Source organism: Vespa crabro, chromosome 14 (genome assembly GCF_910589235.1).
Source record: "Vespa crabro chromosome 14, iyVesCrab1.2, whole genome shotgun sequence".
NCBI lineage: Eukaryota > Metazoa > Arthropoda > Insecta > Hymenoptera > Vespidae > Vespa > Vespa crabro.
This window is the reverse complement of record NC_060968.1, coordinates 4,893,530-4,913,520: the sequence shown is the minus strand read 5'-3', so window position 1 is coordinate 4,913,520 and position 19,991 is coordinate 4,893,530. Positions and strand designations below refer to the sequence as shown.

Below are 19,991 nucleotides of genomic sequence, written 5' to 3'. Positions count from 1 at the left end.
TGCAAAACGTAAAATCCGCCTTCAATTCAACTTAATTTATTTCCCATTACTATTGTCGATCTTTGTTTAAAGATTATTACACGATATTTTACTTCAGTAGAAATCCCTTTGATATATTTGCGATTGAAAAAAAGAATAAAAAAAAAAAAAAAGAAAAATAAACAAAAAAAAAAGGACAAATAGAAAAAATAAACAAATAAAAAAATAAAAAGAAACGTTTTGCACGGAGACTCGAGGATATAGAAATCCTTAAGAAAGATAAATCCAATCTTTACCCTTTACATGCTGCCACCAGCGTTCTGCGCAAAAACGATTATAAAAACTTAGCAAGTCGATCGATGATCGATAGGATCAACGTCGATTAATCCAAGGAGCGAAGCGCGGGCGACAGAGATGTCAAAGGTCGAACGTGATCGAACAGAAGTCAATGCATTCTCTCTGAGTACGCGAGAAGAAAATTAATTCGTTGATTCAGTTCAACGTCGAATCTAATAAATTCGAGGCAGACCTTCTTCGTTCGCCCTTCGTACTCTTCGGCGTATTGTGCACAAGATACTCAGTATTATAATGCATACATAGAAAGTTTTTCTCATGCCTGGCCTTCTTGCACGTCGCGAAACAAAACGCCGTTAGTCGTTATGTAACAACAATTGGAAAAAGGGTGACGCGATTTGTATCTTCGCGCAGGGCCCACCTGGTAAGAGAGGAAGAAAAGGAGACAAGGGTAACAAAGGCGATCAGGGTGTACCTGGACTAGACGCGCCCTGTCCCCTCGGTCCTGATGGCCTTCCATTACCAGGTTGCGGCTGGAGACCACCTCAGGTACGTTTGAGTAGTTTACCTGACCACGTTAAACTCGAGGAAAGATCTATCCCTCTTATACTGAAATATTTTAAAACCGTTCTCTTTCGTACGAACCTTCGTACGATGGAATCTCTATTGTCCATTAAAATATATGGATTTTAAAAGAGTTACCGTCGATATTATCCGATGAGACTGTTGAGACGATGAAATTTCGACAGGTATACCGAATTTGATATTCGATTAGATAATTTTATATGCGTACAATAAGTCGAAAAGACGTGAACAATTTCTCTGAGATTCCATCGTATTTATCGCGAAGGTAAATGCCTTGCGTTTCTATGATCATGATCGAAACACACGACATTGGGGAAAAGTTAGGATAGTATTTTGAAAGAAAGAAAAGTATTGACGCACGCTGGGATTCTCGTGTGTGTGTGTGTGTGTGGTCGACAGGACACGACGAGTACGTCGACGCCAGTGATCGAAGGACCAGAACCCGCGGAAACGGATTACGAGCCGGAAGAGGAGTACGAGGAGTATCCAGATCACAACGGGAACTTAGCGGAGCCATAATGCTCATTGTGCGCTGCCCTACTCACCACTACAACCACCACCATCACCAACACCCTCATCACACGACTCACCCTGCTCTCCCAAACTAACGTGGTCCTGGTAATTGCAAATCCCGTAGTAAAGACTAACGTCGTTTGCATGAGTGTAGCCCGAAGCCAGAAATCCCGTCGTTGGGTTCGATGAAATGCGTTATGGCTTTAGCGTTCAATCCCCTCCCCCCCCCCACCTCTCTCTCTCTCTCCCCCTTGCCTCTTGCGCGAGTATATTTTACCTATTCGTCCAGCCCTCCAAATCCCGTGTGATTTCCGAACACAAAAGCAAATTTTTACCCTCCTGCATGAGATTAAGTTCACTAGCGATGTTTTTGCTGATGCTAAATGTATTCAACGTGGCTCAAAGCTTTTACAATCGAATGACGAAAAAATAAAGATCCTGTTGGACCCTGCAAAAGTTAGATGATTCTTTGACCGTTAAGTAATCGAACCTGCACATTAACCTATCTCCTATCAGCTTGATTTTAATGGCTGTCGCTGGATTGTTCTTCGTGGAAAAATGGGCTATCTTATCGTTGTTTATCTTTCATTATTTGCCCAAGTAAATCCTGTATTTATCAACCTGAAGTACAGGATTTAAAAAGGAAATATCGCAACGTCCTGATCGAGGCTTGCTTCATAAATCATGCGAGATGAAGGATGATCGATTGCATGGTGAAATATAATTTGAATGGTCTTGCTTGCTTTCAGCCAAGAAGTAATATTCTGCGCGAATGGCTGGCGGAGGAGGAAGAGGAGGAGGAAGAAGGGCAGTGACACAGATGGTTTACTGAAAGTAGCGCATTTTCATCAAGGACCTTCCTGTATCCGCGTCGCTAACGTACACGACTCACCAACGATTCACCGTATTCCGAATTCGATGCGATCAGTTTAGCGATATATACGCCAAACTAAATCATCTTGCCACAGAGGAGTGTTGTAAATAAGTGTACTTACAGTGTCTAGCGTCCGCAGTGCGTGTACATAAATAATTAGTTTACTGCTACAATTAGGATCCATGGTGATGACGAAGATGGTTGTACGATCTCTCTCTCTCTCTCTCTCTCCTCTTTCTCTCTTTTTCTTTCTATTTCTCTCCCCTCTTTCTTTCCTTCTTTCTCTCCCCCCCCCCCTCTCTCTCTCTCTCTCTCTCTCTCTCTCTCTTTCTCTTTCTCTCAATTCCTGTCCACGAAATTATCGAGCAATTCTCTAGAGTCTAAAAGAACAACATCCAGATTCCTCCTACGACGACAAAGAATGACTTTGAGAGAGCGATCGTGATTCCGGTGTTAGCTTCTGTCTCCTGCTGAAGTGTATTGATCGATCGAATACGGTGATGCGGCGCATAGTGCAAGAGACTCACTTCTTTTTTTTTCTCTCGATGGACAAAAAGATATAGCCAGGATTGATAATTATTCTTGCTACGATCGTCGTATTTCGAGGGCTTCGCTATCCTACGTGTAATTTCTGTGTGTGTGTGCGTATGTGCGTATGTGTGTATGTATGTACGATTGATATGCGAGACTTCCTTGTTCCCCGCATTCTCCAGGAAGGAACGTCTAGGATATTATTTACCTTCATCTACGGCTACGCGGTACTTCCAAAGTCAATTTTGCTCGTAATAACGATTACGTTCAGAATTAAACTTGTCCTGCGTATCATAAGTGACATAATTACCGAACCCAATAAGCGATCACCCGCAATATTAATTTCGGATTTTACGAAAGATTCCTCCAAATTCGCTACGAGAGATCCAGATTTTTATACGATTGTATTCGAGTCAAGACCCGTGCGGCTCTGCTTTCTCGTTGACTAGAAATATCGCTAGTTTTTAAATCGAACGAGTAATGTGTACACATTGTCAATATTAGCAATTATAAAATAAATTTTAAGTGTATATCACGGATATATTATGCCGTTTCTACATCGGTACAGATTTCACCGTGTTGTTGCGTGGTAGTCCGAATGTTAATTCCGTGTATTCGATGGACAGCTTGTGGACGAAGATAGGCGGATGAATTGGACTACGATTATTACCCGTCCGCTTCCAACGTCTCGATCTTCCCCTTATTCGCACGAACAAGCGAACCTAACGATATCATACTCGCAATAAAGATATGAAGATTTTCTTCATTCCTTCGAGTATAATTTTTGTTATTTCTCGCTATAAGTGTACGACAGTGTATTATAAACTTAGTTTTGTACCGATTAAATATTTATTAATGGTTACAATGATTGTCATTATCAAAGCTTAAGCAATTTGTACTTTTTAAAATACGATTGCACTTCATTCTTAGGATAAGGTTTTGTTACCAGACAAGTTGGAATGTTTTCGGGCTGTTCTATCCACAACTTGTGATGGATGTCGTCCTCCTTCAGTTTGGAGCACAAAGTATGTAAACTGGCCTCGTCAGAAGCCTAACAGTTAGAGAAACTTTGTAAAAGTTACTGTATTTCCTTGATGATTTTATATGTACAGATTATAGTAAACAAGCACAATAATAATATATTTATGTTTTGCTTCAAGCAAGATAAACATGATATCTCAAGATATATATATATATACACTTACTTCAAGAACAACTTTATGCATTGAATCCAAATCTGCGAGGTAAGCTTGTGTATTGCTATCATTGTAAAAAAGATGAGTGACGGCTGTGCAAGCGTGACAGGCTTGAGCTACTATAGCACCCATTGGCCATCCCATTGTCTTAGAAAGATCTCCTCTTATAACCACGTACTGAACTAATGCAGCCATTCTAAAAAAGAAAAAAGGTTTCAATCATTTTCTATTCTGAGAAAAGAAAAGATAAGCATTAGATAAGTTCATTTTATTCACTTAACACAATTGACACTATTCACATAAATACAATAAAATTTACTTCATGTTACCAGGAGGTAATATGTTATTTATACGAATTATTGTTATCAAAGAGATAATAGCTATAAGTAATATTTGCATACTGCATGATATTCCACATAATTAGAACGAAATTGTTCTTTATCTATGAAAGTTACAAAAATACCTCATGGTATTATATATATATATATATATATATATATATATATATGTATACACATACTATATATATATATATATATATATATATATATATGTATCTGTGTGTGTGTATGTATATATACATATAAAAATCATTTTATACCTGTTATTAATAAAATATTTATATCTGTCCACACATTAACTCCAATATTACAAACAATGTGGAAAATTATAATTCAAAAACATTTATGGTCTAAATGTGAGATCCACTGTGGATTGCTTTTCACAATTTGATTGTAATGATCTCAATACACATAATCAAAACTTCATGCATATATCAATCATTTCATATCCAATCCCTAATTTTTATTAAACGGGATTGATCGACACATTCCTCGAACATTACTCTATTTTTTATATTAAAATTGCAAGTATATAGCCGGTATAACACTCTCTATTCTTTAAAGGTAGCTCTACAAAAAATAATTTGACAGATGTATTACACGTTAATGTCGACTAGTTAATCCATAGTTTGATATTTATCTGACAGATGGTATTAACAAATTTAGGATGTTGCGTTACGATTTACTTAGTAACATCATCGCTAGATGTCGCGTTTCTTCGAAACACACCAGGTAAAAAAAAGAAATATAAATTTCAAAAATATGAATCATGGTTTAGGGCAGGATCCGCTTGACAGCTCTAATACAATTGAAAACTCGTATCATTTTGACTAGCAACGTGATTGGTAAAGAACACATTTGTACATTTACCAATCCACATTAGTACCAACGTCAAGACGCTAAAGAATAGTCACCTAGCGGAAATAATAGAAATCTTTCTTTTCCATTAAGTTTCCCATCATAGAAAAATTACTCGTTGCTCATTTAAATGTCAAATATTGATAGACCCGGAAAAACGACAGTAACAATATTGTGTTTATGAATTATTTATAATAAAGTAATGTTCGATTAATAATCATTTTAATTTATAACAATTCTATTAAATAAATATTCTAGTTGGCATTACAAATTATATTGTTAACAATGATGCTTCATAAAATGAGTTCTAAATTGTGTCGTTTGTGCGGTAAAGAAAAACAACAAGGTACAGATGTATTTAAAGATAAAGTCAAAGGTGCTGTATTAATTTCGATTATTAATAAATATTTCTCCAAAGAGGTAATTATTATATATAGATATTAATGCATTATCTATTTCATACTCAATGATTGTTAAATAATCTAGGTTATATCTATATACAATATCTATTATATGTATTTAGGTTATAAACATATCTACGTCAGATGTATTCTCAAAGTACGTTTGCATTGATTGCGAACAAAAAATTTGTATATTTGATGAATTTTGTTTAATGGTCGCTAATGTACAAAAGCAATTAGCTGCGCCTTCTTTAGAAATTGACTTCGCTGAGGTATATATATACATATATGTATATATACATTCATTGTACGTATCATATAAATTCATTCATTAAAGAAATACTGTTTACAGGATATGTTGTGTCATTTGAAAGAAAATGATAGCATTGAGAAATCCTCAATGAACAAACAGGATGTAAGAAAATCTATATGTCCTATATGTACAAAAAGTTTTAGATGCCAAGCACACTTAGAAAGACATAAACGTATACATACAGGACAGAGGCCTTTTATTTGTACGGTACATATATTTTCTAATTATTAATTAGGACATATTATTGTCGTAAAATAATTCATTTATTTTAATGATAATTTTAAACGTTCAATTACAGATTTGTAGAATGTCCTTCAATCAGCAAGAAATACTTATGAAACATATGGAAAGACACGAAGGAAAGAAACAATTTCAGTGCGCTAATTGTCATCAATCGTTCCGCTACAAAGTTTCTTTAAATTCGCATATGATCAACTTTCATATGGATATGGATCAATCTGTCATACACGGTCATGTAATGCCTATCGATAGTAATTCTTTTACGTGTTCAGAATGTGGTAAACAATTTGTAACAAAGTACAAACTACAGCGACATTCCAGATGTCATACCGGTGAAAGACCATATCATTGTACATTTTGTACTAAAACATTTTCACAAACAGGAAATTTAAAAGTGCATCAAGTTAAATGTCATCAGATACCTGAGTCATTAACGGAAATAAGAGGACAACCTCAGAATAATACTCAAGTTATGAATCGCGACATGTCAGCGCCTTTAAATAATTTTCATGCGGTATATATATCAGAAAGTGAAATACAAAAGACTATAAATGAAACAATAAATTCGACAGATCCAAGTACATCTTATCTTAATAAAATGTATGAAAATCCTCTTTATATAGACGACGAAATAGAAACGATGTTGGATCATGATCTTGGTCAATTGGAACAGAATAAATTTACTACGAGTTCACAAGATAAAGTATCTCTTTGTTTAAAACAACCAGAGACTCCTGAATTATTGCATAGTTTATTGTACGACGATTAATATGTAATGTCATTTAATATTATCCTTGTAAAATAGTCTCTATACATTTCGATTGTAATGCAATAATATACAATACTAGGTACATATGGAATAATGTACAACATTATAAATACATCCTAGCAGCGTATGATAGTTATCAAAAAAAAGGAGAATGTACACATGTAATGTGTATTGTTCCAAGTATAATATGTAAACGATAGATTATAGAAACAACTTGTTAACTTAGTTTCTGATGGAAGTGTATATGAGATAAGGAAAGGGGAATATCAAGGCATGAGTACGACGAATGGATTAGGATAGATTGTAAGCTGCAATAGTTGTATAAAGGTGAAAAAGTTAGTGCAAGATAGGGTGGCACAGAGAGCTGCATCAAACTAGTCCATAGGGACTTATGACCCAAATCAATCAGATTATAAAAAGAAACTGTTCTTGTCTTGTTATTTGTATCTATTATACATATGTTATTTTATTTACATTTGTTATGTATTATTGAATATTTATTTGTTATTTTAAAGTCTTGGACAATACTATTGGTATAAGAAGCGATTGACTGATCTAATAATTTTTTATGCTTCATAAAAATTGTGTCTTTAATAATAATACAATCGATATGTACTAATCATTGTTAAAAAAAAAAAAATATATATATATATATATAAAACTTAATTGAAAAGAATCTTTTCGTATAAAAAGTGTTTACATGGCACAAAAGAATTCTTTAAAAAAGATCTGCATTACAGAAGTATGGAAACATTATTCGCTCATACGATTTATTTAGTTGCATCACAATTATATTAACAAATACATATTGATATCGTGTGTAATGATTTTCTTATAATTAAGAGGATTTCTTCCTGCAAGTTATCACAATTAAAATGATGTTCAGATCATAATTAAAAGTCAGTCGGGCAATATATAAATTGGATATACTATTAAATTATTCAAATAGTGAACTTACAAACTATACATTAATATATTAATCAAATGCATATATATATATCGATATACCTATTCGTATTCTATGTTTTTACAATCTTTTGATAAAACATAAAATTTAATAGCAACGCTTTTTAAAAAGTAAAATGTAAGGCACAGCTCCTCGCGGAATTTTGCGCCCTTTTAATTACATTTCACGAGTACGGAGCTGAAATTCATTATGATAAGAACACTGATTTTACAAGCGCGGCATGATACTTTTTAAATCTTATGATCTAATATCTAAAGAAGATATTACAATCGTAAATGACATTATACTGACTAATTCACATATCGTGAATACGTTAGGAATTTTTTCACAAATCTACACTCTCTTTATTACTTCCAACGTGGCTTCTTTTTATATATATATATATGTATGTATATATATATATATATATATATATAACTTAACGTATTTATTAACATATAGAATAAAATGTCGAATCACTCTTTCACAAATACAAATCAATGAAGAATATTTAATTGGCCTGTATTTGTAGCATAAACCATTCCTTGGCCGGGCTGTGGTGCCCATCTTATGCAATTTAAACTGACATATCCAGTAGACCCTGGAATATATAGCAACAATTTCCTAATAAGCACCATATTCCTTTTATTATCTTTAATATCTATATCAGTCCTCATGCTACGATGGCGCCAATCTTGATCCTGTCTATCAATGTCATCATTATTTTGTCTCGTGTTACCAAAATTATCAATACCATGGATAAATTCATCCGTTCTATACGAATCATTGGGTTCGTATGAGTTATAACATTCTGGATCAATTTGATCTACTAAACATTGTTTTTCTTTAGTAGATTCTTTATCCGTGAGCTTGTAAAGTAATGCCATTAGAAATCCTCTTGCGCGACTTCTTCGTGATGCCAAACCAACTAGGAGATGTTGCCTTGTTGGTGACATCGATACGGAAACAACCGTCTGATCAATTTTCGTCGAATAAATTCTTTCTCCTAAAGTTTCCCATTGTAAACTATATATACCTGAAATATAATGTTCGTAGATTATGTTAAAGAAAAAAATTAGGAAAAAAGAATATGAAAAAAAAAAAAGAAAAAAAAAATGGGATAAAAAAAGATGAAAAATAATTATTAACGCGTTACTTACCTAAAGTTGTCGTAACATTTATACGCCCCGACGGTAACAGTGTTGTTAATAATTTCCCATCGGACGAAATATCAATACTTGCGTCATTATGAATCTTACATTCACGCACAACAATGTTTTTCTTAGCTAAAAGTCCAAATTTTATTTATATCAAAAGTAAAAGAAGAAAATACTTTAAATTGTACCAAACGTACACATCTGTGATACTTACAATCGGTTATGTCTGGAATTTCACCTGTAGAAAAATCCCATGCTTGAACCCTATAACTCTGAATTTCAAAGCCATTAACTGTCATACTAACTGGTATATGATCTGAAAGAATTAATAACATAAATACATAAATATATATCTACAGACCCAAGGAAAGGCTAGAAGAATTTTGTTAGAAAAAAGAAAAGAACCAGCGCGTTTCATTGTAGATACATTTTACATATTATAGATTTTTAAATATTTAACAGGAATAAGTAGTATTGTGTACAATAGAATTTATACCTCCTAGGTCGATATCATCGCTATCATCGTTTCCAGTATCTTGTCCTCCGCCACTTATTCCTCCTCCATCTCCATCTCCATCTCCGTCTCCACTTCCACCTCCGCCTCCTCCACCACCACTACCTCCTCCTCCTCCGCCACCTCCACCGCCACCACCTCCGCCTCCTCCTCCTCCTCCTCCTCCTCCTCCAGTACTATTACTAATATTTCTCACTGCTGAATTGGTATTCCCAAATTCAGAATAACGTACGAAGCGATTACGCCACATAGCTTGTGCAAAAACTATTGGATTTAATATTTGATGTATTCCTAAATTCTGCTGAAAATATAAATTATAACATCATTCATTTTCATCGAACTATAACATTTTATTGTAAAATGTTTTTCTATAAATCGTCATTAAAACCTACCCTGTATCTATTATTATTTTGATGTATTGAGCTTGGTCCAGGTTGATGATGATAATAATTATAATTGTTATAATTATTATTATTGTTGTTATTATTAACATTAATACTATTATTATTATTATTATTATTATTATTATAATTGTTGTTATTATTATTAATATTATTGTTATTATTATTACCATTTCTTTCAACGTCATTAGGAAAATTATCAATAATATATGGCGAAGGAATATGAGATGGAGCATTATGTCTCCTTCTTTGATTTCCCGATGAATTATGCAATTCGTTCAATGGAATCCCATTTACTCGTATAACAGGAACATTTAATTCTTGTCTGCGAGATATCCCATTTCTATAAGATATTCTACGTCTGAAACGTTCCCTTTGAAGCGTAAGATATCTTCTAACATATCCTCGGATAGGTGTAGAGGAGGCTCTTCTTATTATCGATGCTGATAAGCTAGATCCTTGAAAATTTAACGGTCTTCTCGTACTCTGTTCACTTGGAATAAAGTTACCCCAATTCGAACAGTTTGGTCTTGGAATTCTTTGTTCAATTTCTTGTGCATGCTGATTAATACCAGAGGACATGTTTCGCCAATTGTTTCTATATCCTCTGTAAATTGCTGCATTAAGCTCATGTAAACGTAACTCAAAAGAATCATTATTTCTGTAGGTAATATTATTATCTAAAGATTGCACATTACTTTGTCTTCTATTCTCTGTAGAGCTATCGGTATTAATAGAACTATTATTTTGAGTCCTTTCAACTATATTTTGTACCTCAGTGGACAAAGCATGTTCTGATAAATTATGACCTGTGCTTGTACCTGCTTGCTCAAACTCATCATTATTTTGTGCAGTGTAAGTGGCGTTATCAGTATTTATGGAATTATTCACGTGTGAAGTAAGATTACTTAAATTTTGATGTTCCTCTGTAGTATTGCCTTCTGATTCTGCATCAAGTAATTGTGGATGAAAGAACAATCTTTTTAAACGTTCTGCCATATTGTGATAATTTCTATTAGCATGTACTGAAAAAAGATCTTCTGTATTTGCCTGATTCATCTCAAGGGATGTACCAGGATTTTCTGTATCAAGATTTCTTTCAAAAATTTCGGTGTCGTCATTATTTTCTGATATCACTTGCACGTTATTACTTGAATTGTATTCTTCTCTTTGTAAACTATTGTCTGAACTATTACTTCGAGGTATTTCTGTCCTATTATTATTCTGAGATGAAAGATCGGAACTATATGGCCCATACTGACTAGACTCCAATTCTCGTCTCGTAGTTACCAATTGAGCTAATAACAAATCCATTAATTCTAATGCTAAGTGCAGTAAAACATACATTTCTATAAAAAAGAATTATGATTACAATTACATCATAACAAATTCATAAATTAATGAACGTTTTGAACTTACTATAGATTTGTTCATAAAGCATATTACTTTGTGACCCATTTTCAGGTCTGTTAGTTTCAAAGAATTGCGTTAAACCTTCAACCATTAAACTAAGAACTTGCCTGGAATCAGACAAAAACTTATATGAATATGAAATGTACACTTTAATAAAAATATCGTATATATATTAACCATACAAATCTTACCTAGCTCGGAGACGAGTAGCTTCTCGTATTTGTTCAATTTCTTGATTTTCATTATCCGTGACATTGTCTATTTGACTATCACTATTAAAACCTCTACCGATATTATTATTTTGAGCCAAAGCTCTTTGTTGACGAACTAAGAACTCCAATCGAAGTATCATTACTTGTAAAAATTCTGAAGTACTTTGCACTTGATTTCTTTCACTATTATTTTCATTGGTGGTACTATCGCACACATGCGGTGGATTTCTACGTAAATGCCATGGCCTTCTTACATTTTCGCAAAAGCGAGAATTGTCATTACTCGATTGTGATCTAGAACCTCTTTTAGCTCCCAGTGACAATAATCTTGGATTTCTTAAAATAAAAATGAAAATAGAGATATGTATATATGTATAAATCATTTTAAAAATTACTAAAATATAGTATGACAGTCTATACACCTACCTTAAGTACATTCGACGTCCATATTTACAAATTCTTTGGTACATGTACTGTCTATTTTGTAAATTGATATTACTTGACGATGATTCGGGTTGTACTCTTTCATTCAAACTTTCTGGAATATTTGATGAATCTTCTGTATTAGTATTAATGTATTCGTCATTATTAGTATTGTTATTAAGATGCGTATTTACATCTTCGGAAGAATACTCTACATTTTCACTCATCCGCAATGTTTCATTCGTAACAGAACTTTGATTATTTATTTCGTTATTAATTGAATGCGAAACGCTAGGTGATTGCGAAGTTGTAGTAGTGATCGCAGAAATTGTTGGTAAGTTTGACGTGATTCCAATATTAGAAACCAGACTCGATATGCTTGGTAATTGTATATTTTCATCGTTGGTTGTTAAATTCGAATAAGTATGATCATTTATCGCATTATTCGTGTACTGCGAATTATCAGAAAGATTACAGTTCTGACATTGTGAGTAAAGACCGTCCAATATATTCGATAAATTATGCGGCTGCATATCTCGTAGTTCCGATTCACTTGGTAATAAATTTGAAAGGCTTATGTTTGTCGAATTTTCTGTCCCATCGTTATTGTTATTATGACCTTGCAGATCATTGTTCACAAATTTGGATGATTTCGTTATCCCCGTAGATGTTGACGGTTGATCTTGATCGCATACTTTTGTATCACCAGTCTCGTTATTCTCTCTCTTATAACTTTCTAAAAGGATCTTTTTGAAGTTTCTAGTAGGTTCACTTTGAGAATCTGTCGATACCGAAGAGGAATTTTGACCTGACGTCGAAGGTTTTGCATTTGTACTTATATTCGATTGTTCTGTCGTTTCATGATTATTATTTTGTCTCTCAACTCGTACGGTTACATGTAGCGAACGTATTTGATGTTGCAAGTCTTCGCACATTCTACGAACATGCTGTAGTTGAATAATTTCTAATCTGGCTCTGCAAGGAATAGGTATATAATAAAGAAAAAAAAAAAGAAAAGAAAAAAAGAAAAGAAAAAAAAAAGAAACTAATTTATTTAACATATACGTATATGCGAATTGAACTTTTTATCAAAGATACATATAAATGTTTCTGCTCAGAGAATTTTAACATACCTACACAAACGTTGCATATTATTTATGTGCCGTCCAAGAAGACGTATTCTCAAGCGAATTTCTAAAGGATGAAGACCTACATCTCGATTCAGGGACAATCTCCATCTTCTGAATCCTTCTCCAGCTATATCTCTGCTAGCATTTAATTCACTCATATTATTATCTACAGATCTTTCAAAAGTAGAATTATTATTCCTTAATTGATTTTCAACTTGATTATCTTGTCTTTGTTGTTGATTTTCCATTGAACTTTCACCTTCTACTCTTTCTCTCTTTAAAGGAATATGTGTTTCTTGTGTGTTATTCTCATTGGCTGAATTTTCTCTTTTCGCCGACGCACTACCACTTGTATTCGCAGGAGGATTTATTGGTTGATGACGATGCGACGAACTACTCGAAGAATCAACTTCTGGTACTGTACATTGTTCTAGCCTCCTAAATTGGCTTTCTTGTAAACTTCTAAATGGAAATAACGGTGGCTGTTCGTAGCTTAGAGAATTCGCTGGCATAGAAGCAATTTGATTTCTATTGCAGAACCTATTCTGAGCTCTTTGAATCATTTCATCGTTTATAAGCCTTGTATGCGTTGGATCATTGAGCGACGATGTACGATTATTATCATAATTTCTATTGGATGAGTCTAATTGAATCCAACGACTGGTCCATCTTCGTGAATTAGAAGCATTACTTGTACTGGCTTCGTCAAGATTGGAATCTGAATTACTATTTTCTTCCAAAAGCCAATATCCATTCTCTGATTGTTCTCCGTTATTTTCGTCGTCCAAAGTTTCACTGTGTAAATTTCTTGTATAATACTCTTGCTCTGTGCATAAATTTCTTATAATTACATCAAATATTCTTCTGAATGAAGGGGAATTTCTGTATAATGAATAATGTGGTTTAAACAAGAAAATGAAAACGGAAAGATTGAGCGTATAATAAATATATTGTTTAAACATTATTTCATTATAAAATAAAATTGAAAGATACCTTTGTTGATCTCTTAGGTCGGATGATACCTCTGGTGCATTAGGAACAGTTCTTGTCATTCTAGTAGTTCTGAGATCAGGTGCATTACCGTTTCGTACTCTTCTTGCATAATTATAATTATTCATCATTCTGTATCCATGAAGAGGCGCATCCCATAAATGATGATAACGGGGTATTGCTTCAGAATCTTGAAAACCTTCCAATGGATTTCTAAATTTATATACGTATATATATAAACATTATATTTCATGTGTTACAAATTTATAACATAATAATAAAAATATACGAGGGCAATTTAAAAAATTCGCAATTTCTCTTTTTTTACGTTTCATTCTTAAAGCGGAACACGGGACACTTTTAAAAGAAAAAGGAAAGAAAAGCGAATTTTTCAAGTTGCCCTAGTATGTATAATATACCTTAATAAAGTTCTGTATGGTTGTTCTACGGGAGGGCGATCCCTTCGTGATCGAATTGGCGATATATTTGCAATACCAGTGATTAATTTTCTTCCGAGATTATCAAATGCCACATATCTAAAATATATTTTTAAATTATATTAAATTCATTATATTAATTGAAAAGAAGATCAGAGAAATTTATCAAGATATTAGTAAATGATATTAATTACCTCACTTTTTCTTTATCCGAACGTGTTGAAGCTACTGCAAAAGGTTCGGATTGACTCCAGTCCCAAAAATGAATTTCATTATAAGTTGCTATTACAAGTAACTGTTCGGATGGATGAAATGCAAGAGATGCAATAACTGTACGACTTTCAGCATTCCATACTTCGCTACCTCCCTAATTAGAATCTCCATTTTATTTCTATATATTTATGATTTTAATTAAATAATATTACATTAGAAAATATTTCAATGGCTTACACTTAAATCCCATACACGAACTTGGCCACCAAGACAGCCAGAAGCTAATATCTGACTTGAAGACGGATGGAAAGCTATACACCATGGTGTACGTGGATGGCCACAAAGAGTTCTTATATTCTTCCCTGTCTTAACTTCTGTAATATATACATTGTGATTTCCATGTGTAGATGCCAGTTTAGTCCTGAAATATAAAAGAAAATTTTCAATTATGTTAAATATCTTTTTACGAAAAAATAGACATACCCATCAGGACTAAAGACCATTAAAAAAGTTGCTCTAGGAACACCAGGTAAATCACATTTCTATAAAAATAGAATTTCATAGTATATTGTAATTATGATTATAAACAAAGAAGCTAGTACTACATACTTCTTTTCCAATATATACATTCAAGCTACACAGAGATAAATATAATTGTATGGTTATACATACCAACTCCCTATGACTCTTCAAAACAAGATTTGTTTCTGCTATCGATTCAAGTTCTCGTGTACTAGTTTTATTTATATTATGAAGACCTAAATCTCTTAACATTAGGTTGCGTATCACATTCTGAGATTGATTGCTATGCAGCAATATCGACCTTTTTTTGACTTTCCCCATTTATTACTCCTGCTTTGTAGATTCTATTACAGATGGTATGAAAAATATATTTTTAACAGGAATAAGAGAATACAATTTGAATAAAAATCAAGTGGCTTAATAGAAACAATTCATTCTTTAATTCAAATGAGATACTTTCAATCGCAATACATTCTTGTGCAAAGAAAGTACATGAAAGTGTAATATTTACAATGTTGACATTGATATTTTTAATTGTAGCTTTATTTAATAAATACATTGAGCATGAAATTATATATAATCTATCAAAATGAATTATATACATATATATACATATGTATATATATATATATATATATCTCATTTATTTATGAAGGAATAATAGCAAGATTATTACATATAAAATTTATAATATGATTACTCTTTCTTTTTTCATTTTTAAATGAACATATTATAAATCAAAACGACATATGATTAATAATTAATAATCATTTAAAGATAATAAATGACCTTTATATACTTGTTATTTTAAAATTAACAAATACTTTTTAATCCCTAATGTAAAAGTTTACATTGTATTTAAATAAAATATATATATATATATATATATATATATGTATGAAGATAATAAATCATACTCTTCTAACATATTACCCAAGTAGAAGAAGTATACAAATAAAAAACAAAGCTCGATTAAACAATAAAGATCTAACTTCATTCTCTTACTTCACTTTATATAATTATTATGCTAAGAACATAATGTTTAACTTTTCTTTTATAATATGCAAAAAATATTTTCTAACATAACTTTTACAAATATTACAAAAATATTTGTAAAAGCAAATTCCTTTCATTATAAAACTACAACAATTGTATATACACATACATATATATATATACATATACATATATATATACATACATTAAATATCAAGGTTTATCCTCTATCAAGGTTATTTATAATATCTCTTACAATTATCTAGTATGTATAAAAATAACAAGCAATACCCAAAGATTGGAATCTGTTAAAATGTGAAAAATTAAATGACATTATGTTGACTAATGTAGTATATAAAAAAAAAATTATAATGCAATTACATATATATATATATATATTATTTCTTTTTTTTTTTTTTTTCGAAGTAATTACCTACTCTGCATCTAATTGTTTACCGAGGGCACTATCTAAAGCATTCACGAGAAGAAATCGCCACTTAATAGATTCATAATATCGAGCTATCAGCTTGAAATTGAATCTCCAATGGACATATAATCCAGCTGGATGCAATTTGTTATGCGATAAGCATTCATGAGCGTCGTTTCTTCATCGACTTGATACTCTGCGTCATCCTAGAAAGAAATTCCATTCGAAGATGGTTTTGAAAATTGTATGTGACCGACTTCCCCTTAGGAAAAGAAAAGAAATAAAAAACGGTTGCCTCGGAAAAAAACAATGCGAACTATTTTTATGAAGTGATCACTGTAATAATAATAATAATAATAATAATAATAATAATAATAATAATAATAATAATAATAATAATAATAATAAATAATAATAATAATAATAATAATAATAATAATAATAATAAATAATAAGAATAATAATAACAACAATAATAATAATAATAATGACAAAATAGAAAAAAAATAAAAAAAAAAATCAACAACGATCTACCAAATGCACGTCTTAAATCCCTCTTTTTTTTTTCAAATTAATTTTTTCTCGATAAAATAAATGTCACTTTCTTATATTACGTAGCAACGGTGTCACAAAACGAACACTTTGTTTAAAGCAACAATTAACGTCGATCTCGAAGCGGGTTGCTCACGAATGAGATAAACTAGGCACTTTAAGTAAAGCAGCAGAAAGAGCTTTGTTCGTAAAACAAACTGACAGAGGTTTAAAGTTACTGATTTTTCTAAGTCATTTGCCGATTGGTCTAGTTACAATATGGTAACTTTAAGGCAAACCGGTGTTATTTTTAAATATAGCGGTTAAAGGAAAAGGTGGAAGGGATGATAAGATATAGATTTGATCTATATATTAGTGGGATCCAATGAAAGTATCATAAAATTGTTCGAGATTCTGTTGAATAGTATCCTTCCGAATAAATCTATATTTCTCTTTGGTGATTTCTATCCTTGAAAGCTTGTAAGTAAATTCATGTATTAACATTTATTTTAATTATTAAAGTTTCGTAAATATATTTATTAAATTTATATATATATATATATGTGTATATATATATATATATATAATTTTAATGATCATTGTTACATCCGGTAGTTTCTCAATGTCGTCATCTGACGAAAATGATTGTATGACTTTACAGTAAATCGGTTCGTAATTAAGAGAGATGCAATGTACGAAATTACACCGGTTGAAATATACATTTATAAATAGAATCAAATTAATACAATATGACACATTCGAAATTATTTAACCTTGATAATTGATCAATATGTTTTATGTATAATTATTCATTGAGAAATGATATTACTTGAATAAATATATATATTTTTAATATTACATATTACTAAATATGTTGTAATTGTTTCGTGAGGAATTCAGTTAATAGCGGATAGTTAAAATTTATTGTATTTCGCTTTTCTAATTATTCTCCTTTTTTATTATTATTATTATTATTATTATTATTATTATTATTTGCTAATAATATAATAGGTAAGAATAATTAAAAGTGCTCAGATTATTTTTGTTAATGATCGATAAGTAACGTAATTGTCCGCGTAATTATTAATATCTCGTTGGAAGAATTTTCGGCGTTCTCAAATTTTTTTACTATAGTAAAAATTTCTCGAAAGTTTCGTTTACGTAAGACTTTTCTAAAGATTTTTATCTCTCATTGCAGTATCTGTGCATTGCCTTTATCTCGCGATATAGTTATCTATTTGATGAGTTGACTGTTTTTTTAATTAGAATTTTACTTCATCCGTAGGGGAAAAAAAAAGAAATCGTTAATAGTAGATTTAATTCGATCTATTATCCTCTGATAATATTAATCATACTGTCGTTACGATTGTTCGTTCTGCAATGAAATTAGATGACGTCCCTTTATAATTATCATTTTTAATTCGTACTAATATATTTTTCTATTTATTTCAGAAAAATGCCTTCATACAAGTTGACTTACTTTCCAGTAAAAGCGTTGGCAGAGCCAATCCGTTTTATTTTTAGTTATGCTGGAGTCGAGTTTGAAGACGTTCGTTTTAATTCAAATGATTGGCCAAAGATAAAACCAAGTAAGGACAAAATGAAAAGGATAATGTTAAATCCAAAAAAGTAGATATACCTTTATATAAAGATTGGATTTTTCTTTTGCAGCTACACCTTTTGGACAAGTACCTATGCTGGAAGTAGATGGAAAAAAAGTCAATCAATCTACTGCCATCGCTCGTTATCTGGCTAAGCAACATGGTCTTGCTGGAAAGAACGACTGGGAAGCTTTAGAGATAGATGCTATTGTTGACACTATCCATGATCTTCGTGCAAGTAAGTTATTTTTATATTAATATTGAATAATTTGAATAATTATATTACATAGATTTATATCTAATTGTTCATACGTTTATTTCAGAGATCGCTGCACATCATTATGAACAAAATGCCGAAGCTAAGGCAGCAAAATTAAAGGTAGCTGAAGAAGTAGTACCATTTTTTTTGGAACGTTTGGACAATCAAGTAAAAAATAATGGCGGCTACTTTGTGGGTGGTGCTTTAAGTTGGGCAGATTTTACTTTCGTCGCTCTATTGGATTATTTGAATTTCATGTCAAAATCTAATATCATCGAGAAATATGATAATCTCAAAGCATTACAGGAAAAGGTTCTTAACATTCCTGCTATCAAAAAATGGGTTGAGAAACATCCGGAAACTGGATTCTGATTTCTTTTTACAAAATTCTTGATCATATATTAAAAAAACATATATTTTTATGGCTATGAGAGAGAATTAATAATTACATTTAAATATTAGTTATTGTTGCATGAATGATATAAGTATTTGCAATGTTTGCTTACGTTTTTATAGCTTGAAAAGAATTGAAAAGTATTTCCATTGTAATTTTGTATCGCCAATAAAGAATTCATTTTATTAATATTTTCAAAGAGAAGAAAAAACAATTAATCCCCTATTAGAATAAATACAAAACATCAAACTTAATTAAAAAAGATATTAAACGATATTTGAACTACGAAAATTCGTTTCAATAACGTGTAATAACAAAACAATTATACACACACACACACATTAGTAACACGTATATACATACATTTAATCAGGCAATATTTTTTTCTCTAAATCTATTTCCTTACACAAACATAAAATGTGTTAAATTAACGCGTATTTTTTATTGCAAAAAAAGATTAAAATTTGTATCCTTCGAATAATCTAAGTCTTATAAATATTTTATTCAAGAAGTGAGTACGTGCGTTATCTC

At 31.6% G+C, this 19,991-nt stretch overlaps 6 protein-coding genes across 22 annotated transcripts in view; 3 read left to right on the top strand and 3 right to left on the bottom strand.

Annotated features, from left to right (window-relative positions):
- Window positions 1–3,638, top strand: part of LOC124429031 (collagen alpha chain CG42342) — an 89,560-nt gene extending 85,922 nt beyond the window's left edge. For 15 of the 16 annotated variants that reach the window (XM_046973747.1, XM_046973745.1, XM_046973744.1 and 12 more), the window contains 3 exons: window positions 688–822; window positions 1,258–1,476; window positions 2,121–3,638. In XM_046973747.1, coding sequence (XP_046829703.1) covers window positions 688–822; window positions 1,258–1,377 — 255 coding nt within the window. In that variant the 3' untranslated portion in view covers window positions 1,378–1,476; window positions 2,121–3,638. The remainder of the gene's footprint in view (window positions 1–687; window positions 823–1,257; window positions 1,477–2,120) is intronic. The other variant, XM_046973749.1, reaches the window with a different exon arrangement.
- The window catches only part of LOC124429053 (carbonic anhydrase 7-like), a 393,187-nt gene that overhangs the window by 319,508 nt on the left and 53,688 nt on the right, over window positions 1–19,991 (bottom strand). The gene's annotated exons all lie outside the window — the stretch shown is intronic.
- On the bottom strand, window positions 3,607–4,959 carry LOC124429062 (putative peptidyl-tRNA hydrolase PTRHD1). Its single transcript, XM_046973858.1, has 3 exons — window positions 4,574–4,959; window positions 3,982–4,168; window positions 3,607–3,827 (listed from the first exon to the last, which is right to left on the bottom strand). The coding sequence occupies exons 2-3, from the start codon at window positions 4,165–4,167 to the stop codon at window positions 3,654–3,656; spliced, it is 360 nt and encodes a 119-aa protein (XP_046829814.1). The 5' UTR covers window position 4,168; window positions 4,574–4,959; the 3' UTR covers window positions 3,607–3,653.
- Window positions 5,280–7,489, top strand: LOC124429044 (myoneurin-like). Of its 2 annotated transcripts, none has more exons than XM_046973828.1 (4): window positions 5,280–5,591; window positions 5,695–5,844; window positions 5,925–6,092; window positions 6,184–7,489. In XM_046973828.1, exons 1-4 carry the CDS (start codon window positions 5,457–5,459, stop codon window positions 6,892–6,894), a joined length of 1,164 nt encoding a protein of 387 aa, XP_046829784.1. In that variant the 5' UTR covers window positions 5,280–5,456; the 3' UTR covers window positions 6,895–7,489. The 2 variants fall into 2 exon arrangements, with proteins under 2 accessions (XP_046829784.1, XP_046829785.1); XM_046973829.1 differs by having other exon boundaries at window positions 5,283–5,517.
- LOC124429121 (putative uncharacterized protein DDB_G0282133) lies at window positions 7,638–17,011 on the bottom strand. Its single transcript, XM_046973979.1, has 17 exons — window positions 16,682–17,011; window positions 15,403–15,596; window positions 15,214–15,272; window positions 14,968–15,151; window positions 14,712–14,884; window positions 14,500–14,616; window positions 14,084–14,293; window positions 13,094–13,972; window positions 11,964–12,935; window positions 11,517–11,873; window positions 11,332–11,432; window positions 10,018–11,261; window positions 9,904–9,957; window positions 9,494–9,812; window positions 9,212–9,313; window positions 9,001–9,126; window positions 7,638–8,876 (listed from the first exon to the last, which is right to left on the bottom strand). The coding sequence occupies exons 2-17, from the start codon at window positions 15,571–15,573 to the stop codon at window positions 8,338–8,340; spliced, it is 5,607 nt and encodes a 1,868-aa protein (XP_046829935.1). The 5' UTR covers window positions 15,574–15,596; window positions 16,682–17,011; the 3' UTR covers window positions 7,638–8,337.
- Window positions 17,529–19,651, top strand: LOC124429055 (glutathione S-transferase-like). The gene is made up of 4 exons (XM_046973847.1): window positions 17,529–17,686; window positions 18,659–18,795; window positions 18,878–19,045; window positions 19,131–19,651. Exons 2-4 carry the CDS (start codon window positions 18,663–18,665, stop codon window positions 19,436–19,438), a joined length of 609 nt encoding a protein of 202 aa, XP_046829803.1. The 5' UTR covers window positions 17,529–17,686; window positions 18,659–18,662; the 3' UTR covers window positions 19,439–19,651.